This window comes from Anarhichas minor, unplaced genomic scaffold (genome assembly GCF_050575085.1).
Source record: "Anarhichas minor isolate MPS153535 unplaced genomic scaffold, ASM5057508v1 ptg000087l, whole genome shotgun sequence".
NCBI classification, from domain to species: Eukaryota; Metazoa; Chordata; class Actinopteri; order Perciformes; family Anarhichadidae; genus Anarhichas; species Anarhichas minor.
In genome coordinates this window covers 1150204-1177647 of record NW_027466533.1, presented here as the reverse complement: position 1 = coordinate 1177647, position 27444 = coordinate 1150204, and the positions used below count along the sequence as shown (strand labels likewise).

The 27444-nt window shown below is 43.5% G+C and overlaps 1 protein-coding gene across 1 annotated transcript in view; it reads right to left on the bottom strand.

Annotated features, from left to right (window-relative positions):
- klf7b (Kruppel like factor 7b) overlaps window positions 1–27444 on the bottom strand; it is a 74399-nt gene that overhangs the window by 17614 nt on the left and 29341 nt on the right. Inside the window, exon 2 of the mRNA XM_076081908.1 lies at window positions 7394–8045. Coding sequence (XP_075938023.1) covers window positions 7394–8045 — 652 coding nt within the window. The remainder of the gene's footprint in view (window positions 1–7393; window positions 8046–27444) is intronic.

Genomic DNA, 27444 nt, shown 5'->3' with positions numbered 1-27444 from the left:
CTGACAGTGTTTCAAAAGTGCATGGCTAAATAGGTGGAGTACTCTTTTGGACATTGGCGCGCTGTATGAAAGCCTCATCGTAGACTATGAAAGCCTTAATGGGTTGTTACAAAGGGTTCTGAGCTTGACTGCCAATTAGGTACATCAGCTGCAGTATTGAAGGCTTTGTATCAGCCCACGCCAATAGGAAAGAAGAAATCCAATGACCGATATGGCCACAAGGTGTTTGTGATGACCGCAAAGTATGAGAAAAAACAGATATAAGTGAGTCAGAGGTGGTCGGCATGTGTCGGGCCCCCCAGAAGGAGCTGGAGGAAGTGTTTGGGCAGCTCAACAGTACACACCATATAGTCACTATGACTATAGTCATCCAACTATAGTCCAATGGACACTGGATTTCCAATATCAATACTTACAAAGTATACAATAAAAGCCTATTTTCTTCTCTCTTTTACTTAGATATGTCTGAGCAAGGATATTCTACAGTTTACAAAATAAAGTCTACTGAACTTGATTTGAGAAATATTAAAGCCAAATATACATACATTTCTGGAACTAAAACATGTATTGCTGCAGATATCGATGTTACCCACTGGCTCAGGCTCTAATGGCAAAAGATGTAGCCATTTCTCGACTCTCCTTACTTCTAATTCACATCAACCAAGGTTGTTCAAAAAGATGAATCAAGACGGGAGTGAATAGGAACTCCTGCAATCAGTGCAGGAGTTCCAGTAACGTTTCATTTTACAACAGATTTACTTTTAGTTCTGTTAAGAAGCAAAAACCCCCCATGTTGCATCCTCAGCAGCAGTATCAGAATGTGTGAATCCTCCTACTCACTCCACAGAGTCCTCCTCGCTCAGACAGAATACAGGACCGATACTTTCAATATGCATTAGCAAACCACTTGGCAGCTTATCCTGTTGGAGAAATGTTACACTCTCAACCTGCACGTGTGTGTGTGTGTGTGTGACATGGAGTATGAGTCGGGGCCGCAGGTGCCAGACAGGCGGCCATTTCACACCCGTCTTCTGTAATTGGCCAGAGCGCCCCATCTTCCTTCAATAGGAACCCCCCCCCTAAAACACACACACACACACACACACACACACACACATACATGATATAACACACACACACACACACACACACACAGTTGGAGGAATGAAGGAAGGCCAGCTCGGGCCCGACGCCACAGCAACCATGACGCCAGCCAATTATAGCACGGCAAGGCAAGGATGCGTGGTAAAGTCACCTAGCAACTGAGAGAAAGAGAGAAGGTGGGGGAGGGGGGTTAGAGAGAGAGCGAGAGAGTGAGTGAGACAGATTAACAGGCATGGACAATCAACCAGCCACCATCCAATTATGGAGGAGGGTGATGCAGTTGCTTGGCAACCCAAACTGAATGAGCAAATGGAGAGAGAGAGAGAGCGAGAGAGAGAGAGCTCAGGTTGGAGGATGGACCCAGTGGGTGAAGAGGAGTACAGAGGTGTGTGTGTGTGTGTGTGTGTGTGTGTGTGTGTGTGTGTGTGTGTGTGTGTGTGTGTGTGTGTGTGTGTGTTTGTGTGGAGGTCTGGGGTTACAGCAGGGGCTTTCCTGAATCCACATGAGGCTGGGGGAGGGGGGGAGGGCGGGTGAGGTCTTGGAAAGTCAGACTCAAGTGGATTGTTTTTTTTTCACGTTTTAACCTGTGAACTACACATCACACGATTGTACTTTACATCACAGTGAGCCATTTTGCAAACCGTGTGTGAAATGTGAATGTTTTTTTTCCTACTAGCCTGTTGTTAAAACTCGCTTCAATTACACAAACCTGTCGAAGTGAACGCAAAGCGACATTATCTTTGTGAGGTTATGCAGTGCAGACTTTTCATTTGTATGTGCAGCTAATCTTCATGATTATAAGTAACAGTCACAAAAAAAAAAAAATCATTGCAGACTTGTTCGCTAATGAGTGATTATGCAACTCGACACAAGTTCCAGCAGTGTGCTAATTGATTTTAATACCACATAGAAAATAATGGAAACAAGTGGCTGCTTGGAAAAATAGAAAACTATATATGTGAAACAATCTAACTGGATAAAAAACGGCGATATTTGTTGGTAGAATGAAATGAAACGGATTGCTATACAAATCAATCACGCCTTTCAAACATTAAATGTCAGAGAAGGCTTTTAAATGTCCTCCAATACTGTGAACTGTCAGAGGTTTCAACCGCTGCTCGAAAATGTCAACCTTATGGTGTTAAAAAATGTCCCAGTACAAAAATCTGTTCATATGAAGATGCTTTGATTTTCGGATGTGTAGCCAACTGAGGGGTTTGGAGAATATTACTCAGATAAATTTCAGTTTGCTCATTTTATTTACATGGACATTCATTTCTAGCCATGGTTTAACTGTTGGATTAAGTTTTATGTAGATAAAGATCTGTTTGTAACAAGCTGCTTTATAGTTTCCATTATCCGTCAGGAGCTAAATTCGAAATGCAGCATGAATATTGCAGTAAACAACTATTATTAAAGATATAGTGGAGTTTTGTCTCCCTGAGCAGTGAATGAAGTCACTGTCCCTCTGTGTGTGTTGTACCCCCAGCTTCTTTCCGGCCGTGCGTGCATGTTAGTATAATGTGAGTGCCAGTCATATATTGTATATAAGACACCTCGAGTTCGGGCATTTTGGCCATCGCCATGTTGTTTTTTTCCAACCAGTGAACGGAAATGACCATATTTGGACTGTGGAGGAGTGACGCCATGGTAGAGAAGCCATACATGTCTCTGGTAGCGACCTATTCATCACAAGTTAGCCACGCTCTTAAGCATACTCTGCTTTATGGTCTATTTGACACTAAATGGACCATAATTTATTAAATGAACATCATGCTGTATTGAAGAAGTCTTGAAACTAGAGATTGAGACCATAAACTCATGTTTACAATGTTTACTGAGGTAATAAATCAAGTCAGAAGTAGAGTCATTTTCTCATAGACTTCTATACAATCAGACTTTTTTTTTGGAACCAGAGGAGTCGCCCCCTGATGGCTATTAGAAAGAATGAAAGTTGAAGGCACTTCCACATTGGCTTGGAGGTTGCCGCCTGGCCCCAGTGTGCGTGCCCCACTGGCTAGCTAATGGCCGCCTCTATGCACTGCGCTGATACAGCAATTACCGTTAAAAACGTGTTCTGACCCAAAGTGTCATCACTGTTGCTGATGTTTGCACCGTTTGTGTCGCCGGCTATTGAGAACCATGTTGAGGCAACCCCCTTAATCATAGATATGCTCTAAATTGGAAATTTTGTATTTTTAAACCTACTCGAAATTGGCTTTCACAAAAGAAGGATAAACATAGCTTTTACACGTTTACACATAATGAGGACTCAATGTAGTGATTGCATTGAACCATTAACCCTGTATTGTGTATTGTACCACAATACTATCACACACTTGCTGATAGGTGAATGTCTTGTGTTTTCTTCAGTGTTGTGTGGGTATGTTAGAACTGCCATTCATCTTTTACACAAGCAGACAGCTTGTTGTTGGAGTTGGTGGAAGGTGTATTTCTTCACTGATGGAGCCGTAGGCTAGCAGTTTCCACCCTGTCTCTCTTGGTGCTTCACTATTCTAAACATGTCTCTGCTATATTCATTCTGTTTTGTCTCTGATTATTCACACATCATCATCTGACACCAGCTAAATGTATTTGAGCTGTAGTGTACATCCAAATATTGTATCAGGCATGATTTGCAATTTTAAAGAAAAAGTGCTTACTGAGTTGATGCCCATTTCATTAAGTATAGTCGAGACACATTCTCTTACATACTGCTCATCTATTCTGCTATCTCTGGTGCCAAGTATGTAGTTAAGTATATCGTTTTGGACTGCAGCTTGAATAACAAGGAGGATACGATTATTCGCCATCCAGTGTTTTTAGAGATAAAGCCGGATCCGAGAGAGTGAAAAAACAAAACAAGTGGAGAACCAGAAAAAACCCTGGCTCCAACTCAGAACAGCTCTGACTGGGTACTTTAGAGATTTACTGTATTAATTTGTACATCTATTAACATAACAACTTTCTCTAATTAAACATTTTTTAATAAGAAAATATGCTTCCCGTCAAAGCTGCAGCTCAGAGGAATTGTTTTGAACATGATTACCGACGTTATGTGGAATCGCTGCACATGTGCAGTAGAACTCCTGACAGGGTTCGCCATAATGATTGGTTTCCAATGGCCTCTGGTGTGCACTATGTGACAGTAAGTGTATTGATGCTGTGCAGGCTTTCTGCGTTTGCTCCTCCCTGTACTCTCTGCTACGCTAATCCCTCCCTACATGTATGTTCAATGATTTATGGTCATAATAACCCAAAAAGAGGATTACGCTAATTAAACCACAGTGCTGTGCTTGTAGTGAACACACCGGGAGGGAATACGCCGCCCCCACATTTATACCACACACACACACACACACACATTGAAGAAGCTGCCGTGTCTCCAGGGTGTCTTTTTTCCCTTCAGTGAATGATTGTGCCTTTAAAAGCTCATCGTTGGATAGCATGACTCGACTGTAGAATCACCAGAAGAGATACTGCAGCTAGCGGCCAGGCTACCAGATATCTAGCTGCTCCATTCTGGATTAGCTATAATAAAGCCCCAGCCCTGGGTTCCCGAGGCTATGCTGTGCTGCCCCGGAATGTAATGCTATACTTAAAGCAAAGCAATGGTCACTGGGATCATATAAGCATGTAACACGCTGGATTAATGATGCCAAGGTTGCCAGTATTAATACAGTAGGGGGTCTGCAGGCTATGTACTGTAATCCTGATGAACACCAAGGAAAGTACTAACACTAGATGATGACAACCGGAGGCCATAAACCACTCCAGATACTGTAAATGTTGCTATGGCTAAAGCCAAAGGTAAATAATGCTAGCTTCGAGTGGTGCAAGTCTGCACCGGCCTCATGCTGCAGATAAGTGATGGACTTCAGTTACTCAGGCTAAAAATGTCCAGTCCAGAATGCATTTTGACATGAAAACAGATGTAAGGATGTATATGTACAAACCGATGGTACACTGTTTCCTATCACTTTAAAAGTAGTGATATACTGTAAATCGTATGTCAAAACAAACTCCAATTTGAATACATCTAAATGTATTTTCGGACAAATAATTATTATAGTTTCTATTCCAAGGTTGTTTTTTTGTGATTTTGCACAGCAATGAATCAATGTAGATTTTGGTTACCACCTAAAATTGCTAAATTACTCCGAAAGGTCATGCGTAGACAGACAACAGCAGCGCCTTAAAAAACACAGCCCCTTCATTGATTGTCAGTGTGGGTGCTGACACAGCAGGCTCCAGCAAAAAACACTGGGTAACTTAAAGAAAATTTGAACCCGGCTCCACTTTTGCCGTAATCCAAAGCAATGTCACCGGGAAAGGCGCTACCAAATGTGTGCTAGAAAAAAGAAGAAGTATTGTGCAGATTTAGCAAAAAAGTCTGTTGCTGATCTTCGCCACTCTTGAAAATCTGACTGACTTTGTGATAACTTTTCAGAGTTGTGAAATCCTTCCTCATAACATTGTAAAAGACTGTGGCATTTTTTTGACATCTGATTAGCCTTCAAACTGATCAACAGTACCTCACCAGTGCCTGACCCCACAATGGCCTCACTATTGCAGCCTTTTAAAGCCTTGAGTTCGGCTTTTTGGGCAACCTGTCAATCACAAGGTAGCCACGGCCTCAAGCATACTCCGCTTTATGGTCTATTTTACTCTAAATGGATCATAATTTATTAAATGAACATCATGCTGTATTGAAGAAGACTTGAAACTAGAGATTGAGACCATAAACAAATTTTCTCATTGACCTCTATACAATTAAACTTCTTTTTACAACTCGAGGAGTCGAAATGAGAAAGAATGCAAGTTTCAAGCACATCCACATGGCTTCCCTTTTTAAACCCGGAGGTTTCCACCTGGTCTGAACGCCTGGTCCGTCTCTTTTTATTTTTCTGTGGACCTAACTGTACTTTGGTTGGTTTACTGGTGAAATCTGTTGAAAGTCAGAACATTTTTCCCTTTACTGTATGTCAAACAAGATCTTCTTTTGTCCATAGACTTAATTGTGGAATTGATTGAAAGGTTTTGTTTCAATGTGTTATGAGTGATAACTCATTCCGAACATTTCAACAGGTTGTTCCTTATCGACCTTGTAACCTTCTTACATTGACGGATGTAAATTTAAGCTTAGGTGACTTAGGGCTGTGCAAACTCAAGCAAATCAGGAATTTATCTGCATTAGTCAAATCCGTCTTCAGTCATGAGTCTCCTTCATCAACTGAGAGCTCGTCTCCACATGCACTTTGGAGAACTCGCGGCAAACAGCCCCTGGACACATCAGCCTGCTGTCTGTTCTCTCTGAGGGTCGCTGAGAGGGCAGCTGTAGTTAGCAGCTAAAGCTCCGTGTCAGACCCAGTTGGACACGGCCGAATTACCAATGTCATTTACTACCAGTCTATCACTCATCAGGCAATTACTGTGGCAGGGCCTTTTGGCCCTGAGCTGGGATCAAGACGCATGAGGAAATTTATCAAATCTAGACGATCACCAGAGAAGCAGAAGAAGACGACACAAGGTCATAATCTCTCCTAAACAACTACCCCAAGGGTGGTTGCATGGACATGAGCTGATGCACAATCCTACTCTTTACTGATTTCTCCTCAAATCAAACAGACATTCTCAAAGCTCTTCAAAGTTCCCAATTTTCTCCACCCATCTGCTTGGTACAGATAGAAAATATTACATAGTTAGAAAATGTTGGATATTCGCGGCTGTCCCGCACGGAGCTTTGCGAAGGGTCGTTTCTGATGGTGTGATGTCATTTTGGTCATGCAGATGCTCGCAACCCTCGCAGATTTCGGCAAGCATTATTCGTCTGAGGTCTGACCACATTATTGAACATACTGCATCTGGTAGTGCTGAAGCCACAGTGCTGGTGATCGTAGTGTAGTTGTGACATTTTTCATTGTGTTGGTTCTGAACTACAACACATTGGGTTGAAATGGAACATAGACCAAGTTGACTATCTGCTTAACTTCAAGTGTGTTAACAGTGCAGGACTTGTAGTCACTTCTATAAACAGTCCCCTTATTTTAGGGCACAGAAAGTAAACGGAGAAGTTGTATAACCTCTAATAAGGTCATCATTTTCAAGCTTTGCCAAGTCTCACTGACATTGGAATCTGGCTCCCATTTCGTTCAAGCAATTTGTGAACACAGCCCAAAGACAGATCACAAATGATTGTTACTCGCAAATTAAAATGAGCGGACAAGATCCTCCCAAGTGCTGGACTACAGAACAAAGGTAATTGTAACGAATGTAATGAAGGTCTTACCTGTGTGAGTCCTCTGGTGTGCCTTCAGATGGGAGCTCTTGGTGTAAACCTTCCTGCAGCCATTAAACTGGCACCGGTGGACTCTCTTTTTGTTCTCTGGTACGTCTCCTCCCAGACTTCCTCCTCCTCCCTGCTCACCATCACTGAGGGCTCCTCCTCGGCTCGGCGGCGACGGTAATGCTCGTGCTGCCACCAGTTTGGCCGCCCCCAACCCTACCTTCTTGGCCACAAATTTGAGCGTTAGCGTGCCGTCCGCCGTCGCGGTCAGTGTTTGTGTGGATTTGATGAGGTGGCGGCCGAGCTCTGGTGACGATGGCGGTGTTAGGGACGTAACAGCAGCGCTGAGCTGTGCGGCACTGACTCCTGCCAGGACTTGTTCCTTTGGTGTGAGGATTTCAGTCCCTACCTCTGCTTGGGTCGTGCTGGAGTTGGGCACCTGGAGGATTTTGGCCTGGACCTTGGGGAGAGATACCAGTAGTGGAGGCGGGGTGGGTTGGTCAGGGAGGCTGGGGAGGAGGGGATCCATCAGGTCCTCATCACTGTCTCCCCCCTGCATGAAGGTAGGCGTTAAGAGACCGTCCAGCTCCTCATCAAAGAGCTCTGAGAGTCGCTTGGGCTCCGTCTGTAGGTATCGCTCCAACTCTAGACATGTCTGCAAGAAAAAGAAGCACATGGACCCAGAGTCAGACATAAATATTAAACCTGTTGGTTAAGTGTTTCTCACAACTCCAGTCATGCCATTCACATATGTAAGATGCTGTGGATGCAATATCACTTTATCATGTTATTTATCAGCTCATTTACGTTACACAGGAACAACAACACATGTCACTCTCTACCCGATCGTACTGCACATGTGCAACTTCTTAACAGAGAGAAGACAGAAGCAAGATGGCTCACTCGTTAGCTACTTCCATCATCAGCTCCGGAAAAAAAGGTCACTGCATCCAAACTGACTGGGCAGGTGCTAGCGGAGAGTCTAACATTAGCCCGAGCTAGTCAAATGTCAGCAATGTGGCAATATTTTACACTGGAAATTCTGTCAACTAGACAATGAAAGAAGGTTCCATGGTGCTCTGTATGTTTTTGTTCATATTTTACTAAGGGTTCAACCTGAGGTTAGGGCATACAACAATGATAGCAATGATATCACACCAATACAGGCTTAGTAGTGTACAGCTGAAAAAATAATAATAACACATATATATTTAGTTTTTAAGGCGCTGCTATTAAAGTGGTACTCTGTATCAGCCGATATGTAAATTCAGGTATCAAGAAGGAAAAAGTTGGTATCGGAACATCAAAACTCCGCAGATAACTTTTAGGTCACGGTCATGGTGGTTGAACAACCGACCAATGCATTTGTGAAGATAGTCTTGCCTTAAATATTCAGGGGTTTTCTCCAGACTGCAGCCTGTTCCCAGACCCTGTTTACTCGTAACTTGTACATTAAAATGCCGACTGCAGGCTTTATATTTCTCTGCAGCTGTTGACCATGTCACCTGGCACATGGCTGTCCTGAGAGAGGAGGGATTTAGCCTGTGATTGATTGGTGCTGCCCGGCCGAGCTCTCCGGAGCCCTGAACTGTGGAAGCCTTGCCTGTTTCCCTCCGCTCACCCAAATCAACCAGCCATGGAAGTTATATGGCAAGATAGAGGAAGGTATGAGAACGGGATGACGGAGGGAAAGTCAAACAAAGAAACAAAGGTGAAGGATGAGAGATACGGAGAGAGAAACAAGGAAACATAAGCAAGTATTTCTATAATTGTGTCTTCAACTATACGGTTCCAGGTTATGGCAGCAGCGCAGCAGCGCAGCATCACCACAGTTGTTGGTCTGCTGGGGCTTCAATTCCGCGGTCAAGGGCACTGGGCCACATTACCTCCAGGGATTTGAGCCAGAAACCTTTAGGGGTCACTAACCTACTTTTCTAAACTAAAGGCTGTAGCTCAGCTCTCTGAGCTTCTATGTTTTCTGTAATCCCTGTTCCCCTTTCACTTGAACTACCAGTTGCACTTTTGACGCAGTGTACAGCTGTTACAGCTGATGATAATCTAAAGAGATTTAAAAAAAGAACGTTTTCAAAGCTGTTTGATACAAAATGTAAACTAAAAACAAGCCTTATTAAATGCTACTATATGGGTAAAAAGAGCGACTGTAATACTTAAGATTGTTTTATATCGCAAACAGATGCAAACCAGATGGTGGGACATCAGATTTCAGAGCAGCAGTGCTAGTAATTACAGAATGTAACAGGAAGAGAGAGAGAGAGAGAGAGAGAGAGAGAGAGAGAGAGAGAGAGAGAGTGAGAGAGAGAGAGAGAGTAAGACAGCCCAGTCCACAGCCCAGTAACTGTCCACTCAGCACTTTCTTGCAAGCTACCTGGCTCGAGCACCATCCTGCAGCATACTGCCTTTACTATGCCTACTTGGAATTGAATTAATTTCCTCTGTGTGGCCAGAGGCCTTTGGCAGATGAGGGTTCTCATTCTGATCCTCTGGCTCTTTCCACCTCTGCCATCCGTATTTTTTTATTTTTTTTTTTTCCTCCGCGGCAGCTGGTTGACTTGCTCCATTCAGACCGGCCAACGTTGGAGCTCTGCTCCGCTCAGACTCAGTGACAAAACACACAAACCAACACATTTGGTCTGAACATCTGTTGAGTGGCGATAAGCTGAACTTCCCTCTCCCTTTCTTCTTCCCTTTAAAAGAATGTCTTATTTTTCTTAAGAATGTTCATTTGCATATGAATATAAATCAGAGATATCTCTTTGGGAGGGTTACACTGCTTCATAAGGAAACTTGAAAAGAAGAAGCGTACACGTTAAGAAGCAAAGATGACGGCAAGTAACGATGTCTTTTGCATAGCTGATACCAGCGCTGTGATGAAAACCATTGGGTTGGCCTTTTGTCTAGATTGTTGCCATGATTTGTTAGCGTTGGTATTCCTTTGAGTAATCGCTGTGTGTGTAATACAATATCCAGTCAAGCATGCTAAAGGAGGTCATTACGTCTCTGTTTAAATTAAATCAGTCATTGCTAATGCATCTGGAAACCAATCAAACAGACATCAGGTTATCTGGAGTGGAACTTAAACAGCCGAATGCTCTATTTCAAGACAACATAGCGACAAGGTTTAGATTTTAGGATGATGATACATTGCTCATTGATCACTCGTAGTGATATCATAAAGCGTATTTATACGCGGAATCAACTTACTAACACAGTCCGAGAGGCATTGCACAACCAAATAATACAAATAACAATCCTATAGCTGATACAATGAAAGTTAGGCCTATCATTCCAATTATGGACCTAATTGTAAAAGAGCAGTGCTTATTGTTGGCTGGTTATAAAGATTTAAAGGGGACATATTAGAATATACTATCATGTGACATTAGTAGCGTGATGACACATGAGCAAGTTCCTTTCACTGCAGAAAGCCGTTGGATACAGCTAATAAATTATAAAAGAAAGCTGTGAAGTGAATTCTGAGTTTAGAATAAGTTCTCACTAATGGCAACAATACTCGATGTTGCTGCTTGCAGGACACAAGCGAAACATATTAATGGAGATTAAAAAAAGTTAAGTTTTGAAATCTCTTTTTTCCCTCTTATATAAAATATTTATCTTCTTATCCTTTCCAGGGCTCCATAGAATTATACTGTGCTGCTGTATGTGTTACAGTATTCATCATCAGACACAACTACAGCACCATGAATGTCAGTTCTCTTTGACACAGTAAATACAGCCTCTATTAGTGATTTCTGACGGCACACCGACGGTACCATTGTTTTCACTTGGACCAGATATCATCCATCCATCCATTTTCCTCCGCTTATCCGGGGTCGGGTCGCGATGGCAACAGGCCAAGCAGGCTGACCCAGACTTCCCTCTCACCGGCAACATGTTCCAGCTCATTCTGGGGGATCCCGAGGCGTTCCCAGGCCAGCTGGGAGATGTAATCCCTCCAGCGTGTTCTGGGTCTTCCCCGGGGTCTCTTCCCAGTTGGACGTGCCTGGAAAACCTCCAATGGGAGGCGTCCAGGAGTCATCCTAATTAGATGCCCGAACCACCTCAGCTGACTCCTTTCGACGCGAAGGAGTAGCGGCTCGACTCCAAGCTCCCTCCTGATGACCGAGCTCCTTGCCCTATCTCTAAGGCTGAGCCCGGCCACCCTACGGAGGAAGCTCATTTCGGCCGCTTGTAGCCGCGACCTTGTCCTTTCGGTCACGACCCAGAGTTCGTGACCATAGGTGAGGGTAGGAACGTACACCGAGTGGTAAATTGAGAGCTTTGCCTTCCGGCTCAGCTCCCTCTTCACCAAGACGGTCCGGTGCAGCGCCTGCTTTACTGCTGCAGCCGCACCGATCCGTCTGTCGATCTCCCGCTCCATCTTACCCTCACTCGTGAACAAGACCCCGAGATACTTGAACTCCTTCGCTTGAGGAAGGCACTCCGTCCCCACCTGGAGGGAGCAATCCACCGGTTTCCAGCAGAGCACCATGGCCTCAGATTTGGAGGTGCTAACTCTCATCCCCCCCGCTTCACACTCGGCTGCAAACCGCCCCAGTGAATGCTGGAGGTCACGATCCAAGGAGGCTAACAGGACCACATCATCTGCAAACAGCAGAGAGGCGATCCCAAGACCCCCGAACCTGACGTTCTCCACCCCCAGGCTGCGCCTAGATATCCTGCCCATGAAAGTCATGGCTCCCATGACTTTCCGATGGCTCAGGAAGGGAGCCGTCGGAAAGGAATCCGCATTGCTCCTCTTGAATCTGAGGTTCGACAAACGGTCGGAGCCTCCTTTCCAGCACCCTGGCATAAGCCTTCCCCGGGAGGCTGAGTAGTGTGATACCCCGGTAATTCGAGCACACTCTCCGGTCCCCCTTTTTGAAAATGGGAACCACCACCCCAGTCTGCCAGTCCATGGGCACTGATCCCGACCCCCATGCGACATTGAAGAGGCGTGTCAGCCAGGACAGCCCAACTATGTCCAGCGCTTTCAGCATCTCAGGGCGGATATCATCCACCCCCGGCGCCTTGCCACCAAGGAGCTTTTTGACTACCTCAGCGGCCTCTGCCAGGGATATGGGTGAGCCTCACCCTAGATCTTCAGGCGCTGCCTCCTCTGCAGAGGACATGTTGGTCGGGTTTAGGAGTTCCTCAAAGTGCTCTTTCCACCACCCGACGATGTCCCCTGTCCGGGTCAGCAGTTCCCCCCCCCCCCTGCTGAGAACAGCCTGGGGTAAGCCCTGCTTTCCCTTCCTGAGCCGTCGGATGGTTTGCCAGAACCTCCTTAAGGCCAACCGAAAGTCCTTCTCCATGGCCTCCTCGAACTCCTCCCATGCCCGAGTTTTAGCATTCGCGAGCTGCAGCCCTTCTGGCCTGCCAGTACCTGTCAGCTGCTTCGGGAGACCCCTGGGCCAACCAGGCCTTGAAGGTCTCCTTCTTCAGCTTGACTGCTTCCCTCACCTCCGGTGTCCACCACCGGGTTCTAGGGTTGCCGCCACGACAGGCACCGATGACCTTCCGGCCACAGCTCCTAGCGGCCGCGTCCACAATAGAGGCTTTGAACATGGTCCATTCGGATTCCATGTCCCCAACCTCCCTCGGGATGTGTGAGAAGTTCTTCCGGAGGTGGGAGTTAAAGACCTCCCGGACAGGGTCCTCCGCCAGACGTTCCCAGTTCACCCTCACTACACGTTTGGGCTTGCCGGGTCTTTCCAACCGGTTCCCCTGCCATCTGATCCAACTCACCACCAGGTGGTGATCAGTTGACAGCTCTGCTCCTCTCTTCACCCGAGTGTCCAAGACATACGGCCGCAAATCAAATGATACGATTACAAAGTCGATCATTGATCTCCGGCCTAAGGTGTTCTGGTACCAGGTACACTTATGAGCCACCTTATGTTCGAACATGGTGTTCGTTATGGCCAAACCGTGGCAAGCACAGAAGTCCAATAACGAGACGCCATTCGGGTTCAGATCGGGCAAGCCGTTCCTCCCAATCACCCCCTGCCAGGTTTCTCCGTCATTGCCCACGTGAGCGTTGAAGTCCCCCAGGAGAACTATGGAGTCGGTAGGCGGCGCCCTTTCCAGGACCCCTCCCACTGACTCCAAGAAGGCCGGATACTCTGAACTGCTGTTTGGTGCATAAGCACAAACCAGTCAGAGCCTTGCTCCCCGCAACCCGTAGGCGCATGGAGGCGGGGAGAACTCCAACACAGCGGCGCTCAGCCGGGGGCTCGTGAGTATCCCCACTCCCGCCCGGCGCCTCTCACCCTGGGCAACTCCGGAAAAGGACAAAGTCCAACCCCTCTCCAGGAGCTTGGTTCCAGAGCCAGCGCTGTGTGTGGAGGTGAGTCCAACTATATCTAGCTGGTATCGCTCCACCTCCTGCACCAGCTCTGGCTCTTTCCCCGCTAGCGAGGTGACGTTCCACGTCCCTAGAGCTAGTCTATGCTGCCGGCGATCGGCTCGCCCAGGCCTCCCGCCTGACCCGCCGCCCGGTCTGCATGGACCAGATATCAAAAAATAGAAAGGGCACTGTGTCTGCAGGTGGGGGCTGGACTGATACTGAGTATTGTAGGGAGGTGGGCGGGGAGGACAGAGGGTAGAGAGAGCCCGAGGATGTGGAAGGGGAGCGAGCGGCGATCAAACCCACGGCTGGCGGTGAACGCGCCGCCTCTCACATCACACGTATAACCTTCTCCATCGTCTGTTTCTCCTACATACCATGAATATCAGGTAACAATGACATGTATGGCCTGCAGCGTGTGCGTTGTGCGTGTGTGTGTGTGTGTGTGTTTCAGCTGGCTAACAATTCGGACTGATAGCATGTGTAGGGCTCACCTCCTGTCCCTCCGCTCAGTCCCACACCATATGGGGAAAGGTCACATCGAAAAACACATGACACACACAAACACACAGGCAGCCACTAACACTCATTCCCACATAAAAATAAAATACAAAATAAAATGTCAACACTCGGATGGACAAAAAGCTCTCTTGGTTGGATCATCAGTCCAAACAATGAGACATTGAGCTGAAAGGAATCCGCTTCACTGTCAAAAAGTCAAAAGGTACGAGACAGTGAACACAACAGTTTGAGGACAGAAGTCAACTAGAGACCCGCTGCAGTAAGAATCATCCAATCGGAGAGCTTCAGATTCTGTTGCTGGCAGCTGATGGTGGGCTGAAGTAAGAGGTTGAGCTCTGTAGAGCCAAGAATAAATAAATAACTAATACTGCATTCACGTCATCGTTGGCCGAATGGGAAAACCTCCTGCTATTCCGACTTGTGGGCGATCATACTGTTATATCAAGATAGTTACCTTGGCTCCTAACAGATACATAACAAGCAAACCCACAAAGGCATACTGTACAGCCCCTTTTTAATTAGCTGAATCAACCGTATTGGTGTCAATACTGGCTTTCATCTGGATATAACTGTCAGCGTTGGTGGCTCTGCAGCCATTTGGCCAACAGTTTGTTGACACTTCTGTAGCTGTATTCAACACTTGAGAGTAGCCGGTTGTAGCCGCCAAAAATTCAGAATTTCACCTACTCTAATTATAACTCACAGGCTGATGTGAACATTTTCTCCCACTTGGCTTTTCTTAATTACAGTCTGCATGGTGTGATGTGAACATGGCATTAGGTGCAATGTTTTGCGCCTGATTGCAACGGTGAAGTGTTGAGAATACGCCAAAGACAGGTGTGGGACCAGCTGTTTAGTACAACTAAATGGGTACCAGTTGCTATTGTTTGTTCTGTGTGAGAAACAACCCGTTTGAACTCCCAATGCAGTTAGTGTGCGTAAGTGAAGCAAACATCAAAGCAAATGATGTATTACAAAAGGCAAGAAAGTCCACACAGGGCAACCTATCCTCATACAACAGGTCGCATGATATCTTATAAAAAGTTTTGTTAGCAAGACAAAAATAAACTTCCATTTGCACAGGAAACTACTCAGTTGAGTTTAGGCAACAAAGCTAGATAGGTTTCAGAAAAGCTCTTCGTTTTTGGTTAAAATAACAACGGAAGGGCCTTTACTGAAGTATGCAAGTTACGTGACAAATAAATTCACGTTGACTTCGCGTTTCACATGGAACAGCGGTCTCCTGGCTAAAAGGTCGCCGGTTCCACCCCCACTCTCCTCCCTGAGTGTGCTTTATGGTAAAATGGTAAATGGACTTGTACTTGTATAGAGCTTTTCTAGTCTTCCGACCACTCAAAGCGCTTTTACACTCTGAGGTAAGGGTCCGAGGGGAGGTGGATGGGTTAAACAAACATGGGACTTTCTGCCAGTGCAAAACTAAAAGTTCACATTGACATTTAGTCATGCGAGTTGTTAGTGAGTCAGTCAAGTGGTTCAGATGCCAAAACCTTACTTCCTGTGAAGGCGAAAGTTTATTTTCAAAATACACTATGCATGTAACGAGTGTATTATTGACACACTATAACTGACACGTCCAAAACTGACGCTAAAGGGGCACGTAGAGCGTCATACTTTGAAATTCAGGAGCACTGACCAAGCAGCTTTATTTAAGGCATTGCTGTGAGAATGTTATTTTTTTAAAATTCAGTCATCAATAAAGCCCATTACTCTGTGTTCATACATGCCGACCTACGTGTACAGAGAAAAATCTGTCCTGCCGTTGCAGTTAATGTACTCATTTCACAGAATTATTTCCACAGTGTTCATTTCACGGTTTCCGATGTAACCCGATTTAATTAGGTAACTGTTTAGAGGTCAATGACAAACAAGGTCAAAAGCAGTGTCACTGCTGAAGAGAAAAGCCAGCTGGTGTTGACCACAGCATATTACATTGTATTGGACTATATGGATATTCTACATATCCAGAAAGGGAATTTACATGTTGTACTACACTCTCATACACGCAGCTGAAGAAAAAAAAAAAGAATGGATCCATCTCGTCCTTCGGCAACCTCTCAATGACCGTTTCTTTCCCTCTATATTTTGAGTGTTTGATTTAATATCTCGTCTAAAATAGCTACCGGTGACGTGTAGGCCCTGCCCGTGGGTGTGTGTGTGTGTGTGTGTGTGTGTGTTCCTAGCCTGCTGAGGCCCATTAATAATGAATGCAGAGAGCAGAGGGCTCTGGATGGAAGCGCTAAGAGCTTTTGACAGACAAAAGATCATCGAGGACGGATGCTCAGCAAACAGACTGAAGTGGGATGAGCAGGAGATGCTCCGTCTGTGTTTGCATTCAGGCAGTTGTGCGACTATTACCGGCATTACCATCGGGACGAGGGTGGAATTAAGCCATTTACGTGATTCCGTGAAGTGACACTTCCTGTAATGGTCTGCTTCACGTGTGGTTATTGCCACATAAATGACCAACATGATAGACATCAACAGCTTTCTTTTTGCGAGATTTTATATTCTGCAATGCTCATGAAGAACAGATTCGGCCCGTTCGAATGCATCCAATACCAGCCGGTGAATGTTTAGATAATAACATTAACTATTGAAAGTAGGTTTAGTGAAATGAAGCATGCTTTTGTAACTTCTTGACTCTGCAATCATTAGGTTTTAAAAGTTTGATCCAAAAACTCATTCTGGTTTACAGCTTTGGACAAATCTGAAATTTCCAATTATATTTTCCCATTATAAAAACAGAATTCACAACACAGAAACAAAGAACAGCTTTGCCAGACCAAGATATAACAGGGAGACACATCTAATTATGGTGTTGAGTAGAGACTGGTCACTCAAATGAGTGCATGTACTAATACCAGTAAAATCACAATTTTAAACAAAAAAATATTTCACCAACACACACAGTTCAGCACACGTCGAAATAAAGGAATGATATACAGAATACTAAAAACAAGCCCCAGGTTGTAAAATGACCTGGATTTAAAGAGACAGTGTGTACGATTTGGTGGTATCTGATGTCCCAGTATTCAGTTGGTTTCAGATTGCAGATTGCAACCAACTCCCGCACCCCTCCGCTCACTCCTCCCCGGTATCGCAAGCGTGACGGAGAACCGCGGTGGCCTTCATGTAACTTAAAAACGTTAAAGGCCTTCTCTGGAGCCAATGTTTGTTTTGACCGTTCTGGGCTGCCGTAGAAAACTTAGTGAAGAGGACCCGCTCCCTATGTAAATACGAAGGGCTCATTCTAGCTAACGAAAACACAAACGATTATTAGTTTCAGATGTTTATACACTAATAAAAGCTCATTAATATGATATTCCATTTCTGCAAATTCTATTTGATGGAAATAGTGAAAATGAATCTTTTGAACTCACAGAACAATCGACTGGCTGATGTGTAGAGTTAGTTAGAGTGTTTGTAACTCTATAGTTCCATAAAAATAATTGGTTAAGAGACGCAAACAGAGTGGTATGTGCCTTTAAACAAACACATGGACGTTCTTGTAACTGTACACGTCGCTGCAATGAAATCACACAAATGAAGAACACACCACTTCAGTGTGAGACTGATTGATGTAAACCCCCTCACTGACTCCAACACGGAACTGATGTTCCAGTACGAGGAGTCAGTTTCCCCTCACTTGTGAGGATCTCATCTCCTCGACTCTAATCCTTCTAGTTTGTTCCTGTCTCTCTTTATCCGTGTGCATTAGAGAGTGTTTATTTTCCCTCAACATGATACAGCTTTTGGCTTCAAATTATGTTTTTTTTTTCTTTTCGCCTGCTCATACAAATAGGTCCTAATTAAAGTGCTTGGGCTTCCATAAACTGCTCTTTGAAGCTCTGCCTCTTGATGGATCTCGCTCTCTCTCCACGCAGCGGGCTCTGATGGCTAATTAGCCACTCAAAGGAGAAGGCAAAAAGAGGCTCTTTATTCAGCTAATTTGCTGATGCGGCTGTGTACACGGCAGATGTGTGTGCGTGTGTGTGTGCGTGTGTGTGTAGTGTTTGTAAGAGTGAGAAGAGCGTAATGACTTTTATCTGAATATGCGACGCCTCGTGCGCTCGATATCAAAATCGGTGCCATTGGCGGGCTAGCTGCCTCCTTTATGTCTGAGCAAGCATTGGCGCAGCAGAGCGCGTGTGTGCTCGGCGCTTTGTTGCAGACTGAAGTGCCATTTGTGTGAAGCCGCCTGTGAGGACGTCGTTTGAGTTACTGGAGCAGCGTCTGCGCCGAGTCACACTGACTTACAACCGCACAGCCTGCAATCTGATCGAAATAACTCAAAACAGGATGCATCAACTCTCGTTTGAAGCGCATTAAGTTGTAATGACACAACGTCCTCCTTATGTCTTCAATCATGTTTAGCTCACATTTAAAGTATCAATTCTATAAATGATACACATTATAAGTTCACGAGACATGCCTCCAATGTTTTAAAAGCCTCATGTTGTTACCGCCAGATAATTTTATTATGAATAAGAATTAAGAGGAATTTTGAAACGCTAGAAGCAGTGATGTATGAATATGTGAATTACGAAGGTGTATTAGGGCCATTGTAGGTAAAGACAATTCATAATTACAGCCAGGGGAGGGGGCTGATGTAACGCCAGCTATCTGGATTTCGCTGCTTCTTCAGTAGGGTTCTTATTAAATTAAGGGGGGCCTCTGAGCAGACGATGGTCCTGAAAGATACATACACATGTTTTCTTTCATGTTCTTTCGGTTTTCTTTTATGAACGTAAATAAATACAAAAATTGTAGAAGTGACGCGAAAGTAGAAATGAACAACTTCTATCTTTGATCACACGAAGGCCAACATTAAAAATACTATATTGCTCTCGGCGGCTCACGTTAGCACACTGTTTAACGATGGCATCTGTGGTGGGATTAGGTTGATCCAACCTTGCAAATTGAAACGATTTAGTTTAACTAAAACAAAACAAAACACTACTTTTCTAATAAATTAGTGAGTTTAATATTCAAAATCTTTTCTCTTTTCTTGTAAATTTGACTATACTATAACAGACTTTAATCTTAGTAGTGTTACTTCCCTCCCCCATAATTATTATTTCTTACTCAGAATTGCCCTATACGGCATCATAATGAAGGCTTGTGTGGCGATGAATCCACCAGCGATGGAAAAGGAGCATGACTATGTTTCTATACTTAAGGCGAATGTTGATTTGCTTTTATGAATATGTAATTTCAAAACCATGGGCATTAATCTGCCACTATATCAGCCTCCTCCTCTCTTCTGGTTTCAGACTTTTTTTACCAGCAGGGATTTGATCCCATTCAGCCACAAGAGCATTAATGAGTTGTTGGCTGATGAGGTCACAGTTGATGTTCTAGTTAGTTCTGTTGGATGGGGTTAAGATCAGGGCTCTGAGCAGACCAGTTAAGTTCCGTCACACCAAACTGGGGAAATAAAACATTTCTCAATGGGCCTGGCTTTGAAACAGGAGACAGACTTCCCCAAACACAGGTCTGAACTATTATTGTACACAAATGTACAGTAGTATATGGACAGGAATACATTTGGCCATATAGTGTAGCACAGCAGTATTCACATACATACACTATCCTCTATTGCAGCCTCAACCTCAGCTGCCATCTTGGAGACACCAGCTTCCTCGCGCCTACACTGCACTGAGCCAGTTACGAGCCAATGTCTGTCTGCTGGATGGTGACCATCTCGACCTGCCTCTGCCACCAATATGAAACCAGTGCTATGATGTGGTTATGATAGTTGTTTAACTGAATTACAATTGTATATTCCAACCAATTGCAAAATGTATACAGCAGCTACAGTCATCGGGGTTCCTTCAGCAGCTCCTAACATGCTTTAAAGAATGTTAAATCATATGAATTTAGAGATAAAATATAAAAAGACAACATTACAAAAATGATTTGTTTCACCCCTCAAGATTGCTATGCTTTGCTATACTCCATTGTTTCCTTCTATCTTTTTTACATACACGTTTTCTACAATGTAATCGCAGGCAACACTGACACTGCAAACTGAACTTGAAGACACAGGGACAATGCTCTTCTTTCACCCTGGTTCAAAAGGTACACATCACTAATGATTGACTATGAGCTGCTGTTTGGCGACTGAATGGAGTGAAAACCCTCTTTGCAGACAAACTACAGCAGCTCATCTCATCAATAATCAGTTCTCTTCTCTGTTTGAAGGTGTGTGACTTAATAAAACCAGCTGCTGATCAGCTACTGAGGAGGAGTTTCCACCAAACATAACGATGCACTCACTAGAGTACAGATCTCCACCTGGTGTGTCTGCAAGGACCACTGTTGTATAGTGTGATTGAATTAATGCAACCCAAAATTGGCTAACGCTCCGTCTGGACACCGATGGGCTGTAAGACACCATAAAACACACTTCTTTCAAACTCAAAAACAAGCGGCGATGTACGCAGGCAATCGGTTCAAAGTCATTGTATAACAGACATCATACAATCTTGCCAAAATCTAAATAAACTCACCAAGGTGTCTGCCCACATAGCGGCGGCTGAGTTGCGGCGAGATACAGCTGTGTGCGTACTGATAGTTTATTAAGCTGTTAGCGGTTAGCCATACACACCATCCAAAAACATTCAAAAGTGAGCAGCAGCAACGAGGTACGCAGCAGTGTGCGTACTGGTAGTTCTGTTAGCTGTTAGCCAAACACAGCTGTGGTTCCACACAGTCCTCCTTTGTTGCTAAAAATTGCAGATTGATGGATGGATGTCATGATGTTATTGGTTGAAATTGGTCTGTACTTACTTACGTAAGCACACTTTTTAGAAATTGTATTTTCCTCTGCACATATTGTTATGGGGTGCGAATTCTATCCGTGGGTTGAAAAGGAATTTTTCATTTCATCTCAACTTTAATGCAGGCATCTTTACATCTTCTCCAAAATGTGTTTCTACAATAGATACCCAGAAACACAGTTTGTAAAAGATGCTCTTCCTGTTCGAGGATCATCTTACAGTTGTTCACAGCTCCTCACACACATTCCTTCTAATTAACCCAAACATGAAAACCCACATAACTTTGACCAAACATCATGACACCATCAAATACACAGACTCTGCTGGATACTAACACAAAGACTGACAACATGGCCCAGGTTTGCCTCACCATGCGCACAAACACACAAACAGACAAACAGACAAACAGACATTACAATGAATCAGATTTGTGTGACACTCGCAGCGGGGATAAAGACGCAGACACAACACCACACTGCCGGAGTGTTTGTGTGAACACCTGTGTGTGCAGACAGTGTGCTCGGTCCTGTGGGATCTGAATGAAAAGCAGGCGGAGGTTTCAATAAGAGAGGTTAATGGAGACGAGACCAGATGGAAGAGCGAGGCGACATCTCTGGGATCTCTCAGACTTTTGATCTGAGAGAAGATTAGTCTGGAAGATACTGAACATGGCTCAGTCTAGGGCTGCAAAAAAATATTATATTTTCATAAGTAATTAAATCTATCTGTGAATTTTTTTAATTAACCAATTAATCATTTAGTCTGGAAGTTTTGAAGAAGTAGGCATTGGGTGTCTAGTCAGCTTTGTAATCATATATACTTATTATTAGATCAGATATTTCCTATTAAACTAATAGATTTCACTATGGAACTTCCCTGGCTGATTACTTACAATAAGACTATTATTTTGAACTTTGGCTTCTTTTGTGAAATGAACAACATGGTTTTATTTCTGAAAGTAATTCTACTGTAATTTGTATCGACACTAGATGTATGAACATGTAACATTTTCAAATGACATCAACCCCCTATGTAATGAATGATAAAGAAAAGCAGTACATCTTAAATATTAGGAATACTTGTTTCATGTTTTTTGAGGCTCTTTTACATTAACAAGAAGGATGTTCAGAGTACAATTCAGGAAATCTAGAAATATTTTTTATATTAATGATGAACGTTCATTTCTGCACAAACAAATGTTGAGAAGTAAAGCAGGATTCATGGTGTTTGCCATTATTAAGCACATGCTACTTTAACTGGTGACTATAGTAAGTAGTAACTAAACGCAAGTAGCTAATCAAAAAGCAGTGTGTCTCAAGAGACAAAGAAAGACAATTAGCCAATGAGAGTGAGAGCACAGGAGTGAGTGAGTGCATGACGAGAAGAGGCACTGAGCTTTTATTGCTCACGTGCACAGACACACACACACACACACACGGAGCATCACCTCCGACTTCCAGCCTCAGCCAATGAAATTTTAATCAACAGTCTCTGATGGAGGAGAGCACTCAGACTCTCCTGCTGTGTAACTGCTCTCTCTCCATCCTCTCTCTATTCTCTCCATCTTTTCATGCCTCTGAGCACCCTCCTCCCTCCCTCCCTCCCTCCAGCTCCCCCGCCCCCCCTCACCTCTATGAACACCTCCTCCCTCCTCTCCTTTCTCTTGATCGCACACATTTCACTTCCTCATTCACAAAGCAAAAGGTCGCCTGCTCCTCTTTCTCCTCCTCATTCACTTTCGTGTATTTCGCATTCTCACCTCTCGTCTTTCCCTCCTTCCCCTCTTTTCTTTTTCCTCTTCATCTCTTCTCATATCTCCCTCCGTGGTCTCAGTGTGAAACAGCTGAAGCTTCTCATCAGCATGGTGAACTACAGAAACCATTGTGTTCATTACTGATCTTAAAGATAAACATGTAAATCCAGCTGATAATTGTAAGAATTGACACTGATTAACAGTAATTACATTTCTGTTACTGGTTTCATTTACACACTCGTGGCTGCAAGTAGAATGACAAACTGCAGTCAAATGGAAAGGAAATAAAAACACAAATTAAAGCAAGCCTCTAACTTGATGAGTTGCAGTGGAGTGTCTCAGTCGGACTGTCACAAGGCTGTTTTATTTCAGTTTACAATCTGTAATTTGTTACTTTACTTGTTCAATTGGTAGCTGAGCGATGTTGCAAAAAATGAATCATGATAAATATTTTACAATATCACGATTGGAAAATGTATGAAAATCAGATATAAATGAATCAACTTAATGTTCAGTGCAATGAACTGTGTTCATCTGTTATCCATTAGATCAGACACAACTCCTCACACGTGTAACACACGTTACGTATATTTTGTTTGCTTAGAAATACGATATATCTTTTCCCCCAAAGTCTATAATGAGTACCATTGAAGTATTGGGCAGCCCTTCTGTTTACGGAATTCAGAGCAAATCTAGGTTTGAGGGATTGCCTCCACGCGGCGCGCAACGTGGCGACGGCTGAGCCGGCAGCTAGCAGCTAACAGTGCTAAAAGCGCTAACAGTGCAAACAACAGTAACGGTGCAGACAGAGCTCACAGTGTTTACATGAAGGGGAACCAGAGGGTGGTTCTTCTGTGACAAAGATATTAAAAACAGTGCGAAGCGGCCAAACCTTTGAAATAATACGCTCTTACCAAAATCACCAAATATGAAAGCTGAAGCTCAGTATTTGTACATTTGTGGGACCTGAATTCAACTTTTCTGCAAGACGAGTGATTAATGGAAAAGCTTCAGAAAATGTGTCTGTGGACATACGTTAATGTGTCTTCTTTTCTTTGTCCTCCAAAGACAATATGTTACAACAGAGACATTTCCCAGAAGACACCGACTCATCCTCTCACTCTCTCTCTTTCAATCACTCACTCACACGCACACCATCTTCACTGTCCACGGTTATTAAATACAAGGACATAAAATTAATTAACAGCTTAATCCCTTACATGCCCCCCCCCACACACACACACAAACAGAGAGCTCTAAAAGGACAAGGCAGGCATGGCATTTTAATTTGAGGAATAATTTAATACTGCTTAACCAGGCTTATGGACATTCTCTCTCTGTGTGTGTGTGTGTGTGTGTGTGTGTGTGTGTGTGTGTGTGTGTGTGTGTGTGTGTGTGTGTCTTCGCCATTTCATTAATTGGCAGAGATGGAGGGATTGAAATCTGTGGCAGAATCATCTGTTCCTCTCTCTCTCTCTCTGTCTGTCTGTGTCTGCAGGTCATTTGTTATGTCGGACGGCCTGTCCTCCACCATGAGGCATTTGTCCAGCCTGGAAAAAATGATGGGCTCGCTGTCCACAAGTCACATCCAGACAAACACACACACACACACGTCTGACCTTTAATTCAGCTTGGACATGAGTGGGTCCTTCTATAAATGCTTTAGTTTCTTGTAGTGTTTACCTAAAGAACTAACAGCGCAGTGCATCACACAGGAGTCATATTTTACAATATGAAAAACAAAAGCATTTTTCGCAATTATTGAAGGAAGCTACTGCAAAACATTTTTAGTCTCTACCATCTGAGACTTGGTGCATGTCATACATCCCACATCTGTTATCAGTTTTCTTCTGTATCTATTATGGCTGCACATCAACTCTCAACGCTTCAACTTCAACAAAAACTGAACTTTATATTTCTAAAAGTAAGATTTAAAAATCAGTTTACACATAGTAAGGTATTGAATAACTATTGGTATTGTATAGGTATTTTTTGCTAGTATAGAACATCATTTTAAACACTACCTAGCCCTTGATTGCTACTACAACAATTAATGATTTAAAAAAAAATAAATATGTCATATATATGAAATATGTCAGTTTACCATTTTGTTATGTGTGAATAGTTGAATGTGATAATCCTCCCATACGTTCTTGTTTACGATCTATTGCTGTATCTCATTTCAGTATTCTGCTGCAATGACTTTATTTCCCCACAGGGATCATTAAAACTCAGTCTCATCTAATTTGAAAATAAAGCGTGTGAATAAATCTCGTCAGTGTTTTTCTTCTCATGTAAATACAGATTCTATCAGCCAAAGTGCATCTGGGTTACTTGAAGCACCGAGTGCTTTTCACTCCGAGTGCTTTTGTACACTTTCATTCACACCACCAGTTTGAGAGCCACGAAGTAAAAACTGAACGTTAAACACTTGACTTTAGGAGAACCACTGACTCCGAAAGTTAAATAAGAGTAAATGAGAGAGGTAAAGAGACACTTCTGCCAAGTGGTTTGGTAAAAGCTTCATACAGTTCCTGATAAAGGATAAAAAAGGACAAGAACATTGTCACGGGGCATGGTGAGGACTCAAACGCAGACAGTCAGGTGTAGTGAAAAAGGTTTTAATGATAACCAAAAACAAACAGGGAATCCAGGGACAAGACAAAAGACGAGGGGGAAAATCCGGCAGGAAAAGGCAGAACAGGCAGACTGGAAAACCGGGAACAGGACGAGCAAAACGGGCAGGTAGGTCGGAAAACAAACAATGATCTGGCAGTGGGTGTGTGTGCGGCAGGGGTTTAAATAGTGAAGGAGGCAGAGTGAGCAGGTGAGAGTAATGAGCTGAGTGTGACTGGCAGGTGCACTGAATGAACTGATTAGGTGAGTGAGGAGCTACAGAAAGAAACAAAGACACAGAACACACAGGGCAAAGCCTGATCGTGACAAACATAAAGTATGTGACGATGACGTTCAGCTCGGATGAAACGCATCTCGTGGAACCGGCTTTTAATCTACAAACTCATTCAATTCATTCACATCTTATAGGCTGTGGAAGCTGTTCTGTCGGACCAGGTCTACATATGCCAACCGGCACCACTTATCAGAGTTAGTCAAACAAACTATCAAACAGGAGACCGGCTGAGACCACCACCACCTAATGCATTATTAAGAAGTCACGTTGGACTTTCCTTACAGTGCCCTTATTAATTAAGAAACCAAATATTTAAGCCACAGAATATTGTTTAATATACTATAAAAAGTACATAAGTGGGTTCCGTACTGTTGGAATTCCATTTCATCTCATATGCTTTTCTTTGCACATGCAAGGGCCCACTGTCTTGCCAGGCTTGTCCATGATAAGACAGGCTTGAACCTAAAGACCAATATCGAGGGTTGGTAATGCAACACTGCCCATTATGTATTAAATAATAAAAACAATTTGCTGTATTAAAGAATGGAAGATATCATAGTTTTCTCATCACAACTCGTATTGCATTATAGAAAAAAACATTTCTGCTGGCCCCTTCACATATTGTTTAATAAAAACCTGTTTGTCCTGTCATCTACTAAGGCTTGATTTAAAAACGCCATGGCCTGTTGTGATTAAGCACTTGTCAAAAACGGTCATCCATAATTGACATCTTCTAAAAAAAAATGTAATGACCACACTGATAGCAGAATGCTTGTTAGAATGTGCCTCTTAGGGGAGGTCTTTTCATATTTTCAGCCATAACAACTTGCAATTTGATATTGTAAATACGTAATGTTTTCATAATTTATGTAACAGTAAAAAATAGAAATGTGCTTTGTTTGTTTGTTTGTTTATTTATTTTTCAGGGACAATGCACACCAATCAACAGTTGCACTGTAAGTGAGCCAGTGTTAGCCAGAGAGGCTAATTTCCATCTGCTGTCCCTGGCCAGATGTTTCAAGGCAGCCTAAAATAACAAAATCTCAAATTGAAACGGAATTAAAATTCATAGACAAACGGACAGCAACGTATAGACAAAACCAATACACAGAAAAAGAAAAGTGTACGACATTAAAGCAGAGCAGACATAACAGGCTTCAGCATGCGTCACACAGAACAGACCCACCTACAGGACAAGCACATATATTACACTGAAGCACATAACATACACATTAAAAAAAATGGAAAATAGCAACACTGAACAAGACAAATGCACATACAGGCGAAACAAGCAGGCAGGGCAGACAGCACATCAATGCTTGCACACCTGATTGGCAACAAGTCACTCCTTTGAAGTTCATACTTGTTTGCTGGCTTTAATACGCTACTGCGTCATGGTTTGGAAAGTGAAAGATGCATTAAACAACATCACATTATAAACATAAATCAAATGACTCCAAGATATGGGAAACTATTGCCAGTGCTACCATTACCACTGAGAATCAACAAACCAAGCATCTCTGTGTCTTTTTTACTGCTTCTAAGAGGACAGAACACAGCAGCTAGGACAGGTTAGCTGTATGCTACCTTCCCAGCATGAAATGACAGATCTGTAATATGATTTTTACCCTAGGGTTCATAGAGTCATTAGGGCTGCACATTGAACTGATGCTCAAACCACTGAACCAGAGCATGAAC